Below are 22,527 nucleotides of genomic sequence, written 5' to 3' on the forward strand. Positions count from 1 at the left end.
GTCTTAGGTTCAGTACAACCCTCAGGTCACTTGTTTGGAGAGTTTTTTTGGACTTTTGATTTAAAAAAAGGCTACCTTGGTTCCAATGCCATAACTTGGTTTGAGATAACAATACAAAATTTTGCCCAGATACAGTTGACATGATTGTAGTCATCATGTCAAGCATGAATAATTAACAAAATGAATAAATAAACTGCATCACTTTCTCAGCAGTGTTGTAACATAAGAGCCTCCAAACATGAGATGTACATGTTTGCATTTTTGAGAATATCAAGATTATGCGTGGTTAGTAATTTTTAAATCACTGAAATAAGGCCATGAAACACATAATAGATTTTGTAGACTCCAGTTTTTGCTCACAAAATTAACTTTTGTGGGACACTTTTTGTGTTAGAAAGGCCGTATCGGATCACACTCTTCTTCTTCCAAAAACGATAATGAGCTCAAACAGAAAAGACTGTACCTCTCATTGGTTTCATACGGATTACACAATCAGAGAATATTTGTTTTCGATTTAAATTGGTTCATTTAAAAATAGACAATTCGAGCTTTCTATAGACATATTTCTCATGTCTGCGAGGCAAGATTACGCTGAGTTTCATTTCATTTTCTTGACGCGCTCCAGACAGAAGTTCACGGAGACCGAGGTGGCAGAAAGCGCATCCTGTATGATTTCTTTATTTTACAAAACCACAACATTTTGCTGTTATTGTGAGTGTACACAAATAAAAGTAAACCCTTTATAGTTTCGAATGATGTCTTACTCTTATCTGTATGACCAAAAATGACGGAGTATTTCTTTCTGCTGTTATCAGGGAAAAAGTCAGGTGATCGTGCCGACGCCTCCGGTGACCACAGAGGATTGACTCTGTTATGTTATCAATATAAAAAAAACAACTCAGACAGGAGCAATTAAAATATTGAATTTTGGGATCATTTTCGACCCTGCACAATGCTATTGTGAGCCAACACCTGATTAGCTTTCTTGTTGTTAAGCTTAATGGAGGGCTATTGCCTAAGTTCTGCTGGCTCGATGGAGATTTTTTTATAGTGGTTTACTTTCACAGCAGTGGCAAACAATGTCGAAGTTTAGGGCAAATATTATCCTGACCTGGCTGTCACAAATTAAGGCTGATCGGGTAGACTTCGATGTTGTGTGGAGGCTGTGACAAAGAATGTCAAAGAGGGGGAGGGGCAGGGGCTTGTGTGGTCTCGCAGAATTACAACTTAAATGCAGATGTCAGGCACACGTTTCATTAAGAATTGAGGCCAAGGGCCAGATTTAAATAAAAACTAAAATACAAATTAGAAAATAAGAAATGACTTGCAAAAAGGGCACTTATCTAGTGAAAGAGGGCAGGTGCTTGAGCACCACTTGGGGTCTATCTGTGCACGTGACTGCCTGCCTGAGTTTCGTCGACAGTCGGAGGCAGCCGCCTCATAATTCTCTATGCAGGAAAAACCCAGTAAGATAAGACATGACCAAATAAAAGAAAACCCTTTTTAACTAATTTTAGTGCATTACTCAAGCGTAAGATGTGTTAGTCTAGAGTTAGTATAGTTTTTGGTTAGCATGCTAGGAGACACCTGACTGATCTCACAGTGAAATCAGAAACAGTTGGTTGACTTTTTTTTTTTAGTTAAGATCGGTCTGTTCTTGTCAAAATTCGAAACACTGCCCCCAGTGGCCAAAGCGGTAAGTGTTGTTGTGCGGATGGGAACGTGTGAGCTCCATTTTCCATGTGAAATGTTCATGGAGGGGCACCAAAAACGAGTTGTGAAGTGAGTTGTTCTCAGCTGTACAGGACAAAACCCAAATCTAATGTTAGAGGGGAAAAATGCAACCTCTGAATCGTGCTTGTCAGTGATTATGCAAACACAATTACTTCCTGGTTTCCGAACCCGCATCTCCCACGCTGCTGGCACAACATGCTTCTGATTGCGCCACAAGTTATGATAAACTGGAGTCGATGCAAAAATGCATGATAGGAGATAGCACTTCTCAGTGAGTCGGCATAACGGTTCCGAACCTAGGGTACTGTAACTCTCGGAAACAACATGCCGACTTCCCGTGTGAACATGGTTGAGACACAAGGGTTCACATCCTGAACTAACACAAAATTTTTATTTTAATAAAAATGTAGGTTGATGCCAATGATCAACATTCAGTTTTATTGTATGAAAAAGGGAGATTTGACATTTTGATAATAACTTCTTTTGTGTTCCACACAAGTTTTGAGTTTAAACTGACCAAATTTAGAGATGTGAATGTGTGATTTCTCACACAGCATTTAAATAATGTGTGTATATATATATATATGACCGGTAGACCGGTAATATTTGACCGGTAGTTTATATATAAACTACCGGTCAAAAGTTTTGAAACACTTAACTGAAATGTTTCTCATGATATTAATAATCTTTTGATCTGAAGGCGTATGCTTAAATGTTTGAAATTAGTTTTGTAGACAAAAATATAATTGTGCCACTATATTAATTTATTTCATTATAAAACTAAAATTTAATTAAAAAAAAAAAAGTTTTTGAAATTGATGACTTGGACTAAATAATAAAGAAAAGCAGCCAATAAGTGCCCAACATAGATGGGAACTCCTTCAATACTGTTTAAAAAACATCCCAGGGTGATACCTCAAGAAGTTGGTTGAGAAAATGTCAAGAGTACATGTCTGCAAATTCTAGGCAAAGGGTGACTACTTTGAAGATGCTAAAATATAATTGATTTATTTTGCATTTTGTTTAGTCACAACATAATTCCCAGTTCCATTTATGTTATTCCAAAATTATTATAATAAAAAGTTATTCCATTTATGTTATTCCAAATTATTATAATAAAATTATGTTTATTTTGATGACTTTACTATTATTCAAAATGTGAAAAAAATTAAAAATAAAAACAATTATAATAAAGAATGAATATATATATATATATATATATATATATATATATATATATATATATATATATATATATATATATATATATCCTTTAAATTCTTGGTCCCTTATTAAACTTGATCCTTGTACTCAACACATGAAAAAAATTATTTGTTATTTCGGTCCAAGCCAACAGTGGAAATACTGTATATCTAATGTTCAGGATTCACTGCTGGTGAAACATTTTTAAATGATGCCCACAGGGCATCTCCTCTTGTTCCCTGTGTGAGAAGACATTAGCGGCCTTGAATTTCATATTTTTTAATTTCACTTGATGTCCTGCTTTTTGACAAGTGTGACAGTTACAAATAACAACCAACATCTGGGGATTTTTTTGTCATCTTATTCAGTTAGAATGTTTATTTATTGTTTTAGAAAAATATGCTGGGCAATATTGCCAACCAACCGGGCAAGTATTACCCTGCAACTTATAAGCCAGGGCAACAGCATCGACAATCTAGTGAGAAAGTCTTTGCTTGGAGATGGACATTCCTTTCATGCATCCTCCATAGTATACAAAGAGCTGATCAGACAGTCTGAACTGGCATGTACGCTCAACATATGCATGTAGTGCCCGCACAGGGCATAACAAATGCAATGATTTTTCCTCATCTGAATTAAATGGAGGAGGGAAGAAGGCCTGAAGGTGAACCACCTGCGCTCTGAAGGGTGTGGTTAGGACCTTAGGCACATAGCCTTTTCTGGGTTTGACAGTGGCTTTTGAAAGACCAGGGCCAAACTCCAGACATGGATTGTCGATTGATAATGCATGCAGGTCACCGATCAGTTTTACTGAGGCCAGAGCCAGCAGTAGTGTGGACTTAACGGAGAGCATGTGCAAATCAACAGAGCCCAAAGGCTCAAAGGGGGGCCCTGCGAGAGCTTTTAGGACTAAAGTTAAATCCCAATTCGGGACTGTAGCTGGCCGAGGTGGGTTTAATCGTCTTGCTCCTTTAAGGAACTTTAAGGAACATGCTTGCCTATAATGGTGCCGGCTTCATGTGCGTGATACGCATATAGTCACCACATACACTTTGAGCGTTGACAGAGTGAATCCTGTGTCTAATCGCTCTTGAAGAAATATGAGAATTTCATGTATGGAGTTTACTAGGTCTTTGCCATGTCAGAGACACCAATCAGTGAACACATTCCATTTTAGTGTGTAGAAGTGTCTCATGGATGGTGCTCTGACCTGTAAAATGGTGTTCATGACTGAATGCGTCAGTTCTGCCGCATTTAGCACGCTCTGTTCAGGAGCCACAAATGCAGGTTCCACAGCTTGGGCTGGGGATGCCAGATTGTGCCTTGCACCTGAGAGAGTAGATCCTTCCTCAGTGGTATTTCCCATAATGAGCTGTACAGCATCTCTATCTTTTCTGGAAACCATAGCTGGTTGGGCCATTTCGGCGCAACCAATAGAATCGTTTCTTTGTCATTTCGGACTTTGCATATGACAGAGTGAATCAGGCACACCGGGGGAAACGCATATTTGCTTTTCACTGGCCATTTGTAGTTCATTGCATCCACTCCCATCGGGGCTTGGGACTTTGAGTATCAGAGGAGACAGTGGGTATTCCCCACTGAGACAAATAGATCAATTTCTGCTTTGCCGAATATTTCACAAATCCTCAGTACAGTTTGAGGATGAAGTCTCCATTTGCCCGGTATCACCCCTTGGCGTGACAATAGGTCCGCGTTATAATTCAGGCAGCCTGGGACATATGTTGCTCTCAGGGAGAGGAGATGACTCTCACTCCACAGGACGAGGTGATGCGTCAGTCTCAACAGTGGCGGTGAATGAATTCCGCCTTGGCGGTTTATAAATGCCACAAATGTCATGTTGTCTGAGTGAACCAGGACACAATAGTTTGCTATTTCTGACTGAAAAGCCTTTAAGGCTAGGAATACAGCTGATCTATAATACAGAATACAGCTCTAGGCGGTTGATGTGCCATGCTTTCTTTGCACCTGTCCAGGTGTCGAAAGTCTGGTGTCCACCGCACACCGCCCCCCAACCTGTGTTGGAAGCATCCGTAGTCACCACTTTCCACTTGACAATCTGCCCCAGCATGACACATCCAAGATGCTAAATCAGCCATACAGCGGTGGGATATAGTGATGCGCATGCACCCATGGCACCAAGCATGTTTTGGCACATGATGCTTGAGCCAGTCTGAAGAGGTCTCATGTGTAAGAGACCTAATGGAATGACAGCGGATGCTGCCGCCATAAACCCCAATGCTTTGTGAAACAGCTTCAGTGGAAGTGTTCTCCCCAGTTTGAACTGAGACAGACACTGTAAAATGGCCTGAACGCGCTAGCTCGTGATGTGCACGTGCCCACTCGTGGAGTCGAGGCGGACTCCCAAAAAGGAGATTTGTTGACTGGGGGAGAGCGTGCTCTTCACCCAGTTCACATTGAGGCCCAAGCTGTTTAGATATTGAAGCAGTAAGTCTCTGTACTGGCATAACAACCTCTGATTGTGCCAGTAATAGCCAATCGTCGAGGTAGTTCAAGATGCACCTGCCGCTCAGTTTCAGAGGGGCGAGAACCGCATCGATGCACTTTGTGAATGTGCAAGGAGCCAGAGACAGTCTGAAGGGCAGGACTTTGAATTGATACGCTGTTCCCTTTAACGCGAATCTCAAAAACATCCTGTGATGTTGTACAATTTTGATATGAAAGTACGCATCCTTCATATCTATCGACGCAAACCAATCATGTAGGCATACATGCGATAAGATCCGTTTCTGAGTAATCATTTTGAATGGGCGCTTTGTGAGTGCGCGATTCAAATGTCCAGGATCGGTCGAAGCCTGCCATCTTTGTTTGGGACAAGAAAATAACGGCTATAAAACCCTTTTAGGGCTTGACAATTTGGCACAACCTCTATCATGCTTTTCACGATGAGATTGTGTATTTCAGCTCATAATAATGGTGTATCTTAGGACGAATCTGTGGAAGACGGAATGCTGTTAAACAGGGTGGACAGCATGCAAATTGGATCATATAACCATGTTCGATCGTTTTTAACCCATTCTGAAATACCCACTAGGCTCGCCACACGTCTACGTAACGGGACAGAGGGCAATTTGGTTTGCTTACCGTACGATATAATGCATCGCTCACCATAGGGAAGTGGTTGCGCATAATGTGTGGGCTTTGAAGAGGAAAAGGGCTCTTTATTGAGAATGTGTGAGCATCTCATTTGTAATGAGTGCTGTATTATGTTTGCATTTATTGCATTTTTATTGCATTTATTTGAGTGCAAGACAGAGAAACAACATTTTAACAGTATTGTAAACAACAATATTCCTTTCCCGACAAACAGCAGTGGGGAGATGGGGAACAGTGTTTCATGTCTCCAATTGAGCCTTCAATGGAGCAGACCCGGAGGGAACCACGGGCTCTGCTTTCCACTTCAAAAGGCTGTGCCCATCTTCTGATATGGCTGCTTCCGTCAAAGAGGCCGCTCTGTGAATAAGCTCAGTGAGTGGCTTTTTCCTTAACACTCATTTCTGTAAGGGTCAGCCATACATGTCGATCCAGAACTGCCAGGTTGCCCCTGAACTTGCCGATGGCCTGTGCAGTGACTTTCGTTGCATGCAGCGCTAAGTCTATAGCTGTGCGGAGGGGAACTGTATTTATTGAGGTAATTTAATCTTCATAATGGAGCGTGTCTGACTTTTGAGTGGATAAAGGGAAGTTGGGACTCGGGCAACTGCTCCCGTGTCCTAGTGCCTGCCACATTTAACCTCTGTCAGTGCGACTTATACAGAGATGTGACTAATCTGTATTTTTTTTCTCTGAACAATGCGATTTTGACCAGGAACGACTTATATTCAGGTGTGACTTTATTTCCGGAAAATATGGTATTTGAATCTTTCATATAGCCTACACAATGTGTTATCAGTTTCAAGTATGTCGTTTTGTGCAAGGCTACATACAGAGAAACTGCATATTAAACATTGCCATTTCTAATCGTTCAGTTTGCGCAGTTACAACAGTTTCAAACACTAACCTGCAAACTCATCAATGTCACTTTGTTCATTCTTAAAGAAGTAAAAAAACCTTTGTCACTTCGGACTGCCATCTGCTGTGCTGCATCAGCTCATCCTGATGTGTGTGTCACTGAGTTCGGAATTGCATACTGCCATACTACTCTACATGGCAGAAGTAGTACGTGTAGTATGGGTAATATTCAATTCTGAACTTAGCCTGTGTGTGTGATACCTGTGCCTTTCCAGACCACGACCAGCTTTAGTAAATGTTATATCACCCTCTTTTGGTCTCCCAATGCAATTACGCCATACTGTTAAACAGAGGCCAACTGAATGAGTTGGAAAGCATGCAAATTAGGCTTCTAATTTAAATGTCGGTTAATTTTAATATATCAATGACTCAAAAATAAATAGATAAAAAAGTGTGCCAATCAATAATCAATATATCGATATTTCATGACATGCCTACTGTTTTTTCATATTACACTGACATATTGAATGTTAATCCAAGTGTAGTTTTAATCAGTGGGGCCATATTTAATCATGGTTGACTTGCCTGATGGAAGTTTTGACTGATTTACAGCCTAACAGATTGTAGAAGTGTGTGGCTCTGTGACAGCTACTGATTGTCGGATTTAAGCAAACATGCTTTTGAATAAAACAGACTTGCCAGCTTGACAGAGGAATGTTTTCTACCCCCAGCCTCTTGTCCTTAAATGGTTGCTTGAGAAATGTTAGTTGATGTGCCATAGGAGCTGGCAAAGAATACTGGTATGATTTAGTCATTTGACTGTGTTCACAGTGTGCAGGCTTTCATTTTTGAGTAAATATATTTTTGGTTGTGGAACAAGTGGATATTCTGGGTTAAATATAATTCTAAGAATTAATCGAAAAATTATTTAAAGGTCAGAAAATATAAACACTGCAGAATTGTGCTGATGATTTGTTCTTGGCCTCCAGGAGTAAATTGTTGAGTAAATCTATCTTGGAGTACTGGCATACACCCCACCTAGAAATTACTCTTTTTTTTTCTTTTCTTTTCTTTTTTCTTTTTTTTCTTTTTTTTTTTTTTAAATGTGCCCCAGACCATCATGGTTTAAAACATAGCAACTCAACCACTGCATTAATCAAGACCGATGTCATCTGCTATAGTAATGTTTGTTCGTCAACGACTCATTCTCATTCACCTCCATACATTGACTCTCGTTCACTGATGTCTCTCCTTTTTGAAGTCAATGAGCTCTACTGCTTTTCATGCTTGTAAAGACTGACTTTAGCGTGAGCCAATAGAATTTGAGTGCAGGCTGTGAGGCAGCATATTATAGGTTTCACCCGCTGAACGAAAACACCCTTCACTGAACCAATTGGTAATTTGAGTCTGAACTAGCTGACACAATATCGTCCATGAACGAACTGATAATATTGATATTGGTAAACTCGTTAGCATACGAAAGGAGCTGCATGTCGTTTGTTCAGTTCGTCAATCTCGTTCAACAAGAAAAGGGGACGGATTAATTATGAATAAAAGTGAGTGATGACCACACATTACAATGACATAAGGACATTATTGAAACTCATAATTATTTTGTAGGCTAGTATTGCATTTTGATAAATAGTCATGCTCAGCAGTTCACAGTATGATAGATATGCTTTTGTTGTCATTTGGGGGGAAACGCTTATGATGCTTAAACACCACATGCTGGAGTCTCATAGTAGAATTGTAGACACATTTTAATTAAGGATAATTAGACTTGTTCTGGTCGTGAATGAATGCATTTGGTTCAATGCAATTAATTAAAAGACGGTCATTTGGCACCATCTACAGACGCAAAAGGCTTAACTTACAGAAATTGTCAATGAACGAATCAATGAACGAATCTAAACAAATATATTTTTGGTGAACGGAATCAAATTAAATTTAAATAAATTTTGACCAGTTTGCATGTTGATATAAAACAGGGTTGAATCAAAGTCAAAGTTTATCCTCTGGACATTTCTAGAATAAAAGGTGAAGTTGATAGGTGAGACGGGATGCCGGAAGAGTTGTTAAAGTAAGTTGAGGTAAGCGGCTGTTTTTATACCCCCAACCGTTGTGATTAGAGTGATTATATGAATGTCCTCTTCTCGAACTTCCTTCCGGTACTACACTACTTCATGTGAAGTGTTTGTACCCTCAACATTTTCCAACCTGCTTAGCACAACACCACAAATTACTGTAAATAATTGAACACCAACCTGGTCATGCTGTACATGATTTAGCAGGACATTGTTTGTCTGTTGGGTCACTTATTTATTTAGACATCATGTGGATAAAGGAAATTGTTGCTCCCTTTATTGTTGCTCCCTTTAAGCAGACTTGAAGAGACTTCAGTCAGGTGTAATCTGGGAGAGAGGTAAAATGACCTTACTCTTTGAACTGCCATCGATTGAGCTGTTGAGAGAAGTAACTGTTTATGTCTGTATTAACGGCTCAGAGCTCAGTTTACCAATTTCTAGCATAGAAAAATATGTTTTTCTATTCTGTAATCCTGGTTTGCCTCCCCCTAGTTTCTTTTTAGATTCACTGCATTTTAAGTTGCTGTAACTGAGTACAATGCCAATGCATTAGAAGTCACTATACATACAGATATAGACCATTTCAAGGATATAAACAATAATAAAGGAATTAGAACACTACTGCGCATGTCTGGCTCTGAAGCATTTCTGTTAGCGGCATTTTTATAACCCAGAACTGTCAAAATAATATGACTAGCCTGTAATTTTAGAGTCTAGCTAAAACAGAACAAATTAGATATTTGCAAAAACTGAAAATAAACGATGAGGTGTCACTACTGGATCTTTAAATAAGATTCTGAGCCAACACATTTTCTCAAAGAACATCAAACGTTTATCTGAAGTGACTTATCCATATGTATTGTTGATACTGAGTGCATCTCAGTGAGAGAAGTGATGAAAGGATATCGTAGTTTAGATGCTCACTATTATTTTCTCAGCGGAAAGGTCGGGAATATTGGATTGCTTCTGTTACAATCAATAAAGCTGTTAACGCTGCAAGCGCATGACTTGCACACAAGGTAATGTAAATGACTTGCACAGCTTCATTCATTATAATGGGAGCGATCTATAGTCACTTTAGAGCCCGTAAAGGAATACTTTGACTTAATTAGCCAGGTAAACTCTGCCTATCAAACTTACTATTAATTAGCAAAAATGTTGTTCACCTACCAGAAATTAGATGTGTGCTACAGTTGTTTGTACTGCATGTATCCATCCAGCCGTCTCGCTTCACTGCAGTGGTTGTCTTTGTTTTTTCAGAAATCTAAACGCTTTAATTTCCATTATTTCCAGGCATCCAGGGAGCATCCAGCCACCGAACAACATGGTCCACATTTTAATAATGATATTCTATTACAACTGTATTAATGTTATTAAGGTCAATCGTGTTAAAGTCACTTTGAATGAAGTGCCTCCCGCTGTTGTTTTGAATGAGTTTGACAAATAGCCGGAAATGTTCAAAGAACAAAGATGTCTTTTGCTAGAGTTTAAAATGTCAAAACTATTATTTTTTCTGGCTGCGCACACTTTGGATCTCTCTCGTGTGGTTTCCCTTTGACACTGACTAGTCCAGATGACAGTAAGTGAGCATTTTCGGCCAATGCGAAGAGATATGGAAGCTTGCCCGTATCTCTCCCACACATGGCTCACAGCATGCAGGTGAAGTCTCCATTCTCCGTATAATAAATTCGATCTCGTGTTTAGTTTGCTTGTGACTTGTTGCACCTAATGAATAAGCATGCACTGCTCCATACAATCCGTTTCTGTGCTAGGACGTGCAGTCGAGTCGAGCGTGTTCCTCCTGGAAATTAATATATGCCAATTTTAGACACAGGAAGTGGGTAAAAAATTGATACTGCATAAAAAAAGAAGTAACAAACTTTTATGTCCTGAGAATCAATTATTATTTTGATAATATGTAGTTAATGCACTTTGACATCAGAGGGATATTGCCCTTATGGTTTTCTCTGCTATGCTTTGGTTCTGAAGGGCACATCTGGTGGTGCACCGGTATGAAAGAATGGGCTACTCAGGGTCTGGTTGGAAGAGGGCCCAGAACTAAGATGTCTGGCCCCTGGCCCTGTTACCTGTCTCAGTGATGAAGAGCACCCCTACCATCCTCCTCTTCACTCTATCTGTCTTGTGCAGACCTGAGGTACTGTATGGATCAACAACTACGTTTAGCATCAAAAGTAAATAGTAAACTCATATCTAACTCACCAGTTTACTTAGTATAGTCACCAGGGAGAGGCCAATACGCAATAGGAGTTATTAATTAACTTTTAACTGAAACAGGGCTCAACGATAAGGCTGATGGTTTCAGTTTTTTGCTTGCCATGGCGACATTTCCACTGGCAAATGTCTGAAGCAAATTCCCTGAGAAAGTTTTAGCTTCATTGTTTAATATGTGTTTTCCAGAGTGTGAGTGGGAAGACAGTGAAGGACACAGTGCAAGAATGGAACAGGTATCGGAACGAGTGCCTTGTAAAGATGAGCACAGATCCCACCCCCTCAGGTAGGCATCAGATCAATCCATTCATGACTGTGTGTGTACACATCTGCTTGTTTGTATGTGTTTCTATACCAACAGCAGAAAACAGAGCTGGTTGAGATTTACTATGTATACAAAGAGAGATAAACACACAGAGAGGAACGTTTCACTATCCTCTCTAAATGTTTGTTATGGTTCTAACGATATAAATCTGCTTGCATATGTAGTGTGAATAAGGTTAGTCATAGTTCTAAAGAGGAATTCAACAATAAGACAGTAAGAACAGTTTCTTATACTATATGTAGGTTTATAGAGTTTTAGATGTCTTCTTTATCGTTTTCATCAATGTCATATTCACGTTATCTCTATTCTTTCCATTAGGACTGTTTTGCAATCGCATGTTTGATATGTACGCTTGTTGGACAGATGGAGTGCCAAACACAACTGTCAAAGTGCCCTGCCCCTGGTATCTGCCTTGGTATGATCAAGGTATGACTACCATCAATTCTAATTATGATTATAATTTAATTATCATTTAGAATTTTCTGAAGAAAATGTGTGTTGCTATCCAGTGCAAATCGTCTTGGTTACTGATGTAACCTCTGTTCCCTGATGGAGGGAACGAGACGTTGTGTCCCTCCTGCCTCAGCACTGAACCGACTGCTGATATGGCCGGGACTCTCTCTTGGCTCCTCAGCACAAATCTGAATGAGTGGTGCACGCGAACCCCTATCACTACATCGACACAATGTCTCGTTCCCTCCATCAGGGAACAGAGGTTACATCAGTAACCAAGACGTTCCCTGTCTGTCACTCAGGTTCCTATACGAAACGCCACAGGCGCTGAAACATGTCATGAGGTGCGGAGGAGCAGACACGTGCAAACTGCTGCGTGCCTCGCAGCGAGTGCTTAATCAAGTCGTGACCATCCAGCGAGTTATGTAAGGCGTCTCCCTGGTCCCGTTAAGGGTGGGAGGAGGCACTTACCCGAGGAGGCTACAGGCGGTGGCCTTTCCTGATATTTGTATTAAGCAATTTCCCATTGAGCACTTGTTAGAATAGCGCTGGGGAAGTGCTCTTCCCTCTCCAGGAGGGAGAGCACTACGGAGACCACATCCTACTGGAGGGAGGTTAACGTGGAGAATACCTCACATGGACTTACAGATGGGGAAGTTCACATATCACCACTTAGTGAACAGATGCCACTTAAAGGCATACAGGCACCTCGTAGAGGGGGCCCTAGCCTGAGTGATCGTGTCTACCTGCAGGTGGTAGACCGCTTAGGTCTTCCACGTCCCGTCCAGGGGCCAGACATGGATATTCCAGAGGTCTGGTCGCGGGTGCGAGATGGTGCCCTGTCCCTGAGAAAAAAGTCCTTCCTCAGGGGAATTTGCCGTGGGGGGGGGGGGGTTGGGCTGTCGCGAGGAGCGTGAGGTCCGAGAACCACGTCTGGGTGGGCCAGTAGGGTGCTACCAGGACGACCTGCTCCTCGTCCTCCCTGACCTTGTCTGTGCAAGTAGGCTCACTGGGGGAAATGCATATTTGCACAGTCCAGGGGGCCAACTGTGTGCCAGCTTGTCTATATCGAGAGGTGCCTCGGACAGGGTGTACCAGAGCGGGCAGTGGGAGGATTATTGGGAGGCGAACAGGTCTACCTGTGCCTGTCTGAATCAACTCCAGATCAGCTGGACCACCTGAGGGTGGAATCTCCACTCTCCCCTGAGGGTAACCTGCCGTGACAGCGCGTCCGCTGCAGTGTCGAGGTCGCCCAGGATGTGAGTGGCTCGCAGTGACTTGAGGTGCTGCTGACTCCAGAGGAGGAGACGGTGGGCGAGTTGTGACATACAACGGAAGCGCAGACTGCCTTGACGGTTGACACATGCTACCGTTGCCATGTTGTCTGTCCAAACTAACATGTGCTTGCCCTGGATCAATGGCCGGAACCTCCGCAGGGCGAGCAGAATTGCCAGCAACTCGAGGCAGTTGATGTGGCAACACCATAAGTGTTACCACATCCATAAGCCGGTGGCTGCGTGCCCATTGCAAACAGCGCCCCAGGTGCTTAAAGATCTGCACGAGGGTAGGACTGACCCAGGGCTCATGCAGGAACTGTGCACCGCGACCGACCTGGGCCGGACAATGTCCACCTTGGTGGTCCAAGAGCGACACCTGTGGCTCAACCTTGCAGAGATGAATGACGCAGAGAAGGTCCGCTTTCTCGATGCACCCATCTCCCAAGGGGGGCTCTTTGGCGACACTGTTGAGGACTTCGCCCATCAGTTCTCGACGGTGAAGAAGCAGATGGAGGCCATCAAACACATCCTGCTGTGGCGCAACTCGGCTCGCGGGGCAGCACGACTCCCCCGGACGATCTCCCCGGTGGGGAATTTGCTCTGCCTTGCCGTGAACCACCCACCCTGGGCATGATAAAACCAATCGTCCCCCTGGTGCCGTTAGCGCAGAGGCTGGGAGCCTGGTTAGCGCTTTCCAGCCCGTTGCGATGGCTCATCAGGATGATCCGTCTCGGCTACGTGATCCAGTTCGCCAAACGGCCGCCCAGATTCAGTGGTGTCCTCTCCACCACAGTGTGAGGCGAGGGTGCCTCGGTCCTACGGGCGGAGGCCGCCACCCTTCTGGCGAAGGGAGCGATAGAGCCCGTCCCCTTCTGAGTCGCTGAGTCGCACAAGGGCTTTTACAACCCTTATTTTATCATGCCCAAGATGTTGGTTGCGCCCAATTCTGGATCTGCGTGCCTTGAACAAAGTCTTACACAGGCTTCCGTTCAAGATGTTCAAGCAGAAGCGCATCCTGGCATCAGTACGACATCAGGATTGGTTCACAGCCATCGACCTGAAGGACTCATACTTTCACGTATCGATCCTTCCTCAACACAGACCCTTTCTTCTGTATGCCTTCGAAGGATGAGCATACCAGTACAAGGTCCTCCCTTTCGGTCTGTCCCTGTCTCCTCGTATCTTTACATCTTTACTTTATCTTCACAAACTATGTTCCCTAGTTGAGTTTTCGGAGAGACTCGCTGCCGGCCCAGTACACATGCTAACTACTGTACTGGGGTAGGTGCTCCGCATGTGGCGGTTCCCCGTAGGTAATCCCATGCGATGTATATCTTCCGCTAATTCTTTTCCCTGTTGGCAAACTACGTCTTCCTTGGGCAGAGGCCCCTCTGCCCCAGTCTCCATGCTTGTAGTAACTCTTCCCCCATAGGGTAGGACCTACCATGGGACTTCTCCACATGACATACTTCCGACATAGCTCGGCAAAACCATGTGACATATTTCCACTTAAATACCCCCCCGGGCCGTGACACGCAGGAACGAAACACCACCCCCCGACTAGACCTGGTCGTCCCAGTCGGTTAATCCCCCTTTTTTTGGGGGAATGGAAAAAAAGGGGATAAGAGGCCACGACTGGGCTAGCCCATCTCTATCTTTTGGGTAGTCGACTTGTCACAAAGGGCCGTACGACACTCATAACAGTTTTGGGGGAGGTTACGTGTCGGCCTGGTGCGCTGGCTGCGAGGCACACAGTGGACTGCCCGTCACACACCGCCAGTTCACGTAACACAGTTCAGCCAGTTGTGGCATTTTGTATAGGGACCCCTAGTGTCACTATATCGACACAACATCGAGTGAGTGACAGATAGGGAACGTCTATCTGCCACAACGCTGAACTACCCGCTGAAATGGCCGGGATCTTGTCTCGGCTCCTCAGCATAAAACCTGAATGAGTGGTTGCATACCAGCTCCTTTTATACCCGTATGTCCGGGGGAGTGGTATGCAAATACCACTCGCCAATTTTCATTGGCCTTTTATCAAAGACCAGAGGTACCTCGGGCTCCCAAGAGTGACTACTAGTGTCACTACATCGACACAACGTCTCATTCCCTCCATCAAGGAACGGAGGTTACGCAAGTAACCAGGACGTTATCCCAGTTTGAGACGACATAAGGGTGAGTAAATGATGAGAGAATAATGAATTTAGGGTGAACTATTCCTTTAAAAAAAAGCTTATTCCAGGGTTTTTGCAAAAAGCGGCATTCTGAAATGTTATTTAAATGCAAACGTCATCTTCCACTGTTTAAAGGAGGAAGAGAAATTGGTTTAACACACCAAGGTTTCTGCCGAAGAACTTGGCTTGTGTGGCCATGTAAATGCATAAGCGATGTTATAATAGGTTTTTGAAGAGTGCGTATGTGCTCAAGTGTGCAGATGGCACTCCGGAGTATGACTTAATTGGAACCCCCATTATACAGCAAATTTCCGGCATTGTTGCTAGGTGGGTGCATAGTGGCCCAAGTCAAAAAGCCCACCCCAAAGTCTCTATTACAGTAGATTAAATTTTATGGTCAGTTTAGAAAAGTAATAGCACCCCTCTCCTCAACAAACCACATGATGTAAATGCTATGTGTTTTTAAAAAACACTGCAGGATGAAGTTTCAAGTTGTCCAAGTTTAAAACTTAAGGTAATTGAAGCATTGAAGCTGGTCAATTATAATTTAGAATCAGAATCAGAATGAGCTTTATTGCCAAGTATGCTTACACATACAAGTATTTGTCTTGGTGACAGGAGCTTCCAGTACACAACAATACAAAACAGCATCAAGACTTTTAAAAAATATTTAAAAATTGAATAAAAAATAAATAAATATTGAAAAGAAAATAAAGTATATAAAGAATACACTGTATCAGCTGTAAAACTGTATCAGCAGCGCCTCTGGCAGGTTGAACTTCCTCAACTGGCGAAGGAAGTACAACCTCTGCTGGGCCTTTTTCACAACGGAGTCATTGTGGGTCTCCCACTTCAGGTCCTTGAGATGGTAGTGCCCAGGAACCTGAATGACTCCACTGCTGCCACAGTGCTGTTTAGAATGGTGTGGGGGGACAATGTTGGGGTGTTCCTCCTAAAGTCCACAATCATCTCCACCGTTTTGAGCATGTTTAGCTCAAGGTTTTTTGACTGCACCAGACAGCCAGCTGTTTAACCTCCCTTCTGTATGCAGACTCATCGTCATCTCGGATGAGGCCGATGACAGTGGTGTCGTCTGCAAACTTCAGGAGCTTGACAGAGGGGTCCTTGGCGATGCAGTCGTTGGTGTAGAGGGAGAAGAGTAGTGGGGAGAGCACACATCCCTGGGGGGCACCAGTGCTGATTGTACAGGTACTGGAAGTGAATTTCCCCTGTCTCAGAAGCTGCTGCCTGTCCATCAGAAAGCTGGTAATCCACTGACAGATAGACATGGGAACAGAGAGTTGGTGTAATTTAGTCCGGAGAATAGCTGGGATGATGGTGTTGAAAGCCGAACTGAAGTCCACAAAAAGGATCCTTGCATATGTCCCTGGTCTGTCCAGATGTTGCAGGATATGATGCAATCCCATGTTGACTGCATCATCCACAGACCTGTTTGCTCGATAAGCAAATTGAAGGGGATCTAGAAAGGGTCCAGTGATGTCCTTCAGATGGGCCAACACCAGTCTCTCAAATTACTTCATGACCACAGACGTCAGGGCGACAGGTCTGTAGTCATTAAGTCCTGTGATTTTTGGTCTTTGGGACAGGAATGATGATTGAGTATTTGAAGCAGCAGGAAATTTCACACTGCTCCAGTAATCTATTGAAAATCAGTGTGAAGATGGGGGCAGGATTTAAGACAGGATTTAAGACATGCAGGTGAAACGCCGTCTGGGCCTTGTGCTTTCCTTATCTTTTGTTCCCTATCTGTCACTCACTCGACGTTGTGTCGATGTAGTGACACTAGGGTTCACTCTTGGGAGCCCCAAACACCTCTGCTTTCTTGAAAAGAGGCCAATGAGAATTGGTGAGTGGAATTTGCATGCCACTCCCCCAGACATACGGGTATAAAAGGAGCTGGTATGCAACCACTCATTCAGATTTTCTCTTCGGAGCCGAGCAGTTCTATTCATTGAAGCTGAATTCATCCGTGAAGTTCATTCACCTCATCTGCTGGATTCTGGCTTCTCCCCCTCTGCACCCATGGAGTGCAGAGAATGCTCCTGGGCCCTTCAGCAGAACAACAAAAAGAGTATATTCTAAAAGAGTATATTTTCTTTCTAAAAGAGCGGCACACACGGAACGTCTTTTTAAAGATGCCTTTCCTTTTGTGTGTTATTCCTGGTTGCGGTCGTTATCTCTCCGCTTCTGACAGCCATGATCGCTGTCTTATTTGTCTGGGCGCTGCCCACATGGAGACATCGTTCGTGGATGGGTCTTGTCCTCATTTCAAGAACATGACAATGGCAACGTTACAGTCGCGGCTTGCATTCCTAAGAAAGCAAGCCACCCCAGAGGCTCCCCGCCTCGGTCCTTCTGCCTGTATGCCTTGAAGTGGCATCTGTTCGCTAAGTGGTGTTCTTCCTGATGCAAAGACCCCCAGAGATGCACAGTCGGATTGGTGCTTTCCTTCCTGCAGGAGAGGCTGGAGGGGTGGCTGTCCCCCTCCACCCTGAAGGTGAATGTAGCCGCTATATCAGCTCATCACGATGCAGTAGATGGTAAGTACTTGGGGAAGCACGACTTGATCATCAGGTTCCTGAGAGGCGCTAGGATGTTGAATCCCTCCAGACCGCACCTTCGGGGTCTACAGAGAGCTCCCTTCGAGTCCTTGGAGTCAGCTGAGCTTAAGGCACTCACTTTGAAGACTGCCCTCCTGACTGCGCTCACTTCCATCAAAAGGGTAGGGGACCTGCAGGTGTTCTCTGTTAGCGAATCGTGCCTGGAGCTCGGTCCGGGTTACTCTCACGTGATCCTGAGACCCTGACAGGGCTATGTACCCAAGGTTCCCACGATCCCTTTTAGGGATCAGGTGGTGAACATGCAAGCGCTGCCCCAGGAGGAGGCAGACCCAGCCTTGGTGTTGCTGTGTCTGGTGCGAGCTTTACGCATCTATTTGGATCACATGCAGAGCCTTAGAAGCTCCGAGCAGCTCTTTGTCTGCTTTGGTGGACAGTGGAAAGGAAGCGCTGTTTCCAAACAGAGGATCGCCCACTGGGTCATTGACGCTATCGCGATGGCATATCAGGCTCAGGACGTGCCACCCCCTGCGGGGTTACGAGCCCACTCTACCAGGAGTGTGGCGGCCTCCTGGGACCTGGCCAGTGGTGCCTCTTTAGCAGACATCTGCAGAGCAGCAGGCTGGGCAACACCCAACACCTTTGCAAGGTTCTACAATCTCTGGACTCGTCACGTGTATTGGCAGGCATGAGCAGGTAAATTCCGGGACAGCTGGCCGGGTGTAGCGCTTGCGCATAGTGCCTTTCCCCTCCCTTGAGGTGAAGATGTGCGCTCTTGACTCCCAGTCGTGTTCACAGGCTGTGATCCCTGGATGACTTTCCTCCTTAGCCCTCTGGCAGTTGAGTTTGTGGAGAAACTCGCTGACCAGCCAAGTACGTGCGCCAATGAGCCCATGTACTGAGGTAGGTGCTCCACATGTGCTGGTTCCCCGAAGGCGATCCCATGTGATATCTTCCGCAAAATCGTTTCCCTGTTGGCAAACTGCGTCTTCCTTGGGAGAGGTCCCTCTGCCCCCGGTCGCCATGCTCTGTAGAAACTCCTCCCCCTTCAGGTAGGACTTACCATGGGACCTCTCCACATGACATACTTCCGACAAGACTCGGTAAGACCACGTGACGTATTCCACTCAAAATACCCCCCCTTTTTGGGTGGGGTGTGGTCTCCACGGTGTCTTCCCCTTGGGAGGGACACCCCCCGACGCAGACACTTATGGCTCCCAGTCGGTTAACAAATTCCACTCTTTTTAGGGAGAAAAGAGAGGGAAAGAGGCCTCGGCTGGGCTAGCCTGTCCCTATTGTTGGGCAGTCGACTTGTTTCTAGGACCGTTCGACGCTCAAAAGAGCATTGGGGGAGGTTACGTGATGGCCTGGTGCACTGGCTATGAGGCACACAGTGGTCTGCCCGTCACACACCGCCAGTTCACGTAACACAGTTCAGATAGTTGTGATGTTTTTTATAGGGACCCCTAGTGTCACTACATCGACACAACATCGAGTGAGTGACAGATTGGGAATGTCCTGGTTACTTTCGTAACCTCCGTTCCCTGATGGAGGGAACGAGACGTTGTGTGCCTCTTGCCACAACGCTGAACTACCCGCTGAAATGGCCGGGACCTGGTCCCGGCTCCTCAGCACAAAACCTGAATGAGTGGTTGCATACCAGCTCCTTTTATACCCATGTGTCTGGGGGAGTCAGGGAACGGAGGTTACAAAAGTAACCAGGATGTTTTCGAAAGACAAGGCACACATCATCTTCACAGATCTTAAGTGCAGGTTGAGTAGCAGGAGGGGGGAGGAGTGGGTTGCAGGAGGTGTTGGTGTTTGTGTGAAGTGAAGGTCAGAGCGGGTGTGGGGTGTGAGACTGGGCCTTTCAGATCTACAATAGAACACATTCAGGTCATCAGCCAGTTGTTGGTCCACCACAGGGTTGGGGGTAGGAGTCCTGTAATTCTTAAGTTGTTTCATGCCACTCCACACTGATTCAGGGTCATTAGCTCAAAACTTGTTTTTCAACTTCTCAGAGTATCTTCTTTTAGTCACTCTGATTTCCTTATTCAGTGTGTTCCTGGCCTGATTGTACAAGACTTTATCCCCACTTCTGTAAGCTTCCTCTTTGGCCTGACAAAGCTGCCTGTGTTCTGCTGTAAACCATGGTCTGTCGTTGTTAAACTGAAAGTCCTAATAGGGATGCACATATCCTCACAGAAACTGATATATGATTTAACAGTATCTGTGAGCTCGTCCAGATTGGTATCTGCAGCCTCAAAAACACTCCAATCATGCAATCAAAGCAGGCTTGTAGTTCCAGCTCTGCTTCATTGGTCCATGTCTTTACAGACCTTACTACAGGGTTAGCAGATTTTAGTTTCTGTCTGTAGTTTGGAAGAAGATGAGCCAGGCAGTGATCAGAGAGTCCCAAAGCTGCTCTAGGGACAGAGCGATATGCATCCTTTATTGTTGTGTAGCAGTGATCCAATATATTTCTGTCTCTGGTTGGGCATGTAATGTGCTGTCTGTATTTGGGCAGTTCACGTGTGAGGTCTTCTTTGTTAAAATCCCCAAGAATAATAATAACTGAGTCCGGATATTGTTGTTCCATGTCTGTGATTTGATCAGCCAGCTGTTGCAGCGCGGCATTCAAACACACATTTGGCGTGATGTAAACACTCACCAGAATAAACGAGGAAAACTCCCGCAGTGAGTAGGAAGGCTTACAGTTAATAAAGAGCGCTTCCAAATTAGGACAGCACATCTTCTTTAACATTGTTACATCTGTACACCAACTTTCATTGATGTAAAAGCATGTTCCACCGCCTCTCGTTTTCCCTGTTAATTCCGCAATGCGATCTGCTCTGAACAGCTGGAAGCCCGGCAGATGTAACGCATTGTCCAGAATGGCTTCACTCAGCCAGGTTTCTGTGAAGCACAGGGCAGCAGAGGTTTAAAAGTCCTTGTTTGTGCGGGTGAGGAGATGTAGTTCTGCTCGTCTCCCTCGCCTGCGTCTCTTGAACAACACAGCCGCGCCTCCAACTAAAATGTCCAGCAAAACGTCTGCATATTCAAAAACTGGGAAAAGATTGTCTGGTATATGCTGTCGAATGTTCAGCAGTTTGTCTCTGGTAAAACTGACTGGAAAAAGATTACTAAACACAGGACAAACAAACAAACAAAAACAACAAAACAATAGGAGCGCCCCACACCGAGGCGGCCATCAGTGGTGCCATCATGATGATAGTTTATATAACTATTCTCAGATTGACATTCACATTAGATCTAGAAAAATCCTGTTTGAAATACACTAACTAGAAAATGTGTAATCTACTGTATTGCTTCCTTCTGTAGTGCACAATGGATTTGTGTTGCGAGAATGTGGTCCAGATGGCCAGTGGCTCACCACCAACAACAGTCGCACCTGGAGAGACCACTCACAATGCAGTGCAGATGGCAGCCAGCAGATAGCACAGGTAAAGAGACCCATAACAAAGAAAGCTAGAAACATTCATGCATTTTTCAAGCAAGTTCTCTAAACTAGGACTTTATCTGTCTGAGCATGAAATGTTTGGTATACTGATCAATGTATTGTTAAAGAAGTTTAATCACATTATGCTTTTCGTAATCAGGAGGTGGAAAAATTTGTACCACTGCATACAAACAAAATGTTTTACTGTAGTTTTGTGTACTGTAAACTAGAGCCTGACTGATATGGGATTTTTGAGACCGATACGATACCGATTTTAGAGAGGGAAAATTCACCGATTACCGATATGGTGGGCGATATATTTAATTTTTGAGCTGGAATGAAAACAGACCTTTTCTATGTGGATTTTTCACCGATTTTGCACCAATATGACTATGCAAAGGTACTCAGAAGGTTGCTTTCTTAAATATTTTTTATCAAAGAATATTTTACATTATTATTATACATTGTCAACAAATTCTAGAAATGAACACTGAGAAAATAAAGAATAAATAAAAATACAATAAATAGCTTAATATACATCAGTACTGTATGTTCAGAATCACTCAGTTGCTGACCATTTATATAAAGAATAAATAAAAATAAAATAAATAGCTAAATAAACATCAGTACTGTTTAGTATCAGTAAAATGCTGACCATTAAAATAAAGAATAAATAAAAATAAAATAAATAGCTAAATAAACATCAGTACTGTTTAGTATCAGCCAAATGCTGACCATTAAAATAAAGAATAAATAAAAATAAAATAAATAGCTAAATAAACATCAGTATTGTTTAGAATCAGTCACATGCTGACTATATTAATACTGCCGAGTCAAGATAAACAGTGGCAGGCGGTGTTACACCGTATTCTGCTATACAAGTTCAGGGGAAACTTTCAATGGAGGAAAACCAGACTTCTAAATATAACAACAGCTATAAGCTCGTTGTTACGGAGAGTAAAAGATGGACGTTGTATATTTTACTTTCCAGCATTGTGTCTCACCAACTAGGTAAC

The 22,527-nt window shown here is 43.7% G+C and overlaps 1 protein-coding gene across 1 annotated transcript in view; it reads left to right on the top strand.

Moving 5' to 3' along the window:
* LOC127422392 (glucagon receptor-like) overlaps positions 1-22,527 on the top strand; it is a 52,184-nt gene that overhangs the window by 15,260 nt on the left and 14,397 nt on the right. The window contains exons 2-5 of the mRNA XM_051665882.1: positions 11,001-11,166; positions 11,430-11,526; positions 11,884-11,991; positions 21,394-21,515. Of these exons, the coding sequence (XP_051521842.1) occupies positions 11,110-11,166; positions 11,430-11,526; positions 11,884-11,991; positions 21,394-21,515 (384 nt within the window). The 5' untranslated portion in view covers positions 11,001-11,109. The remainder of the gene's footprint in view (positions 1-11,000; positions 11,167-11,429; positions 11,527-11,883; positions 11,992-21,393; positions 21,516-22,527) is intronic.

Source organism: Myxocyprinus asiaticus, chromosome 31 (genome assembly GCF_019703515.2).
Source record: "Myxocyprinus asiaticus isolate MX2 ecotype Aquarium Trade chromosome 31, UBuf_Myxa_2, whole genome shotgun sequence".
NCBI lineage: Eukaryota > Metazoa > Chordata > Actinopteri > Cypriniformes > Catostomidae > Myxocyprinus > Myxocyprinus asiaticus.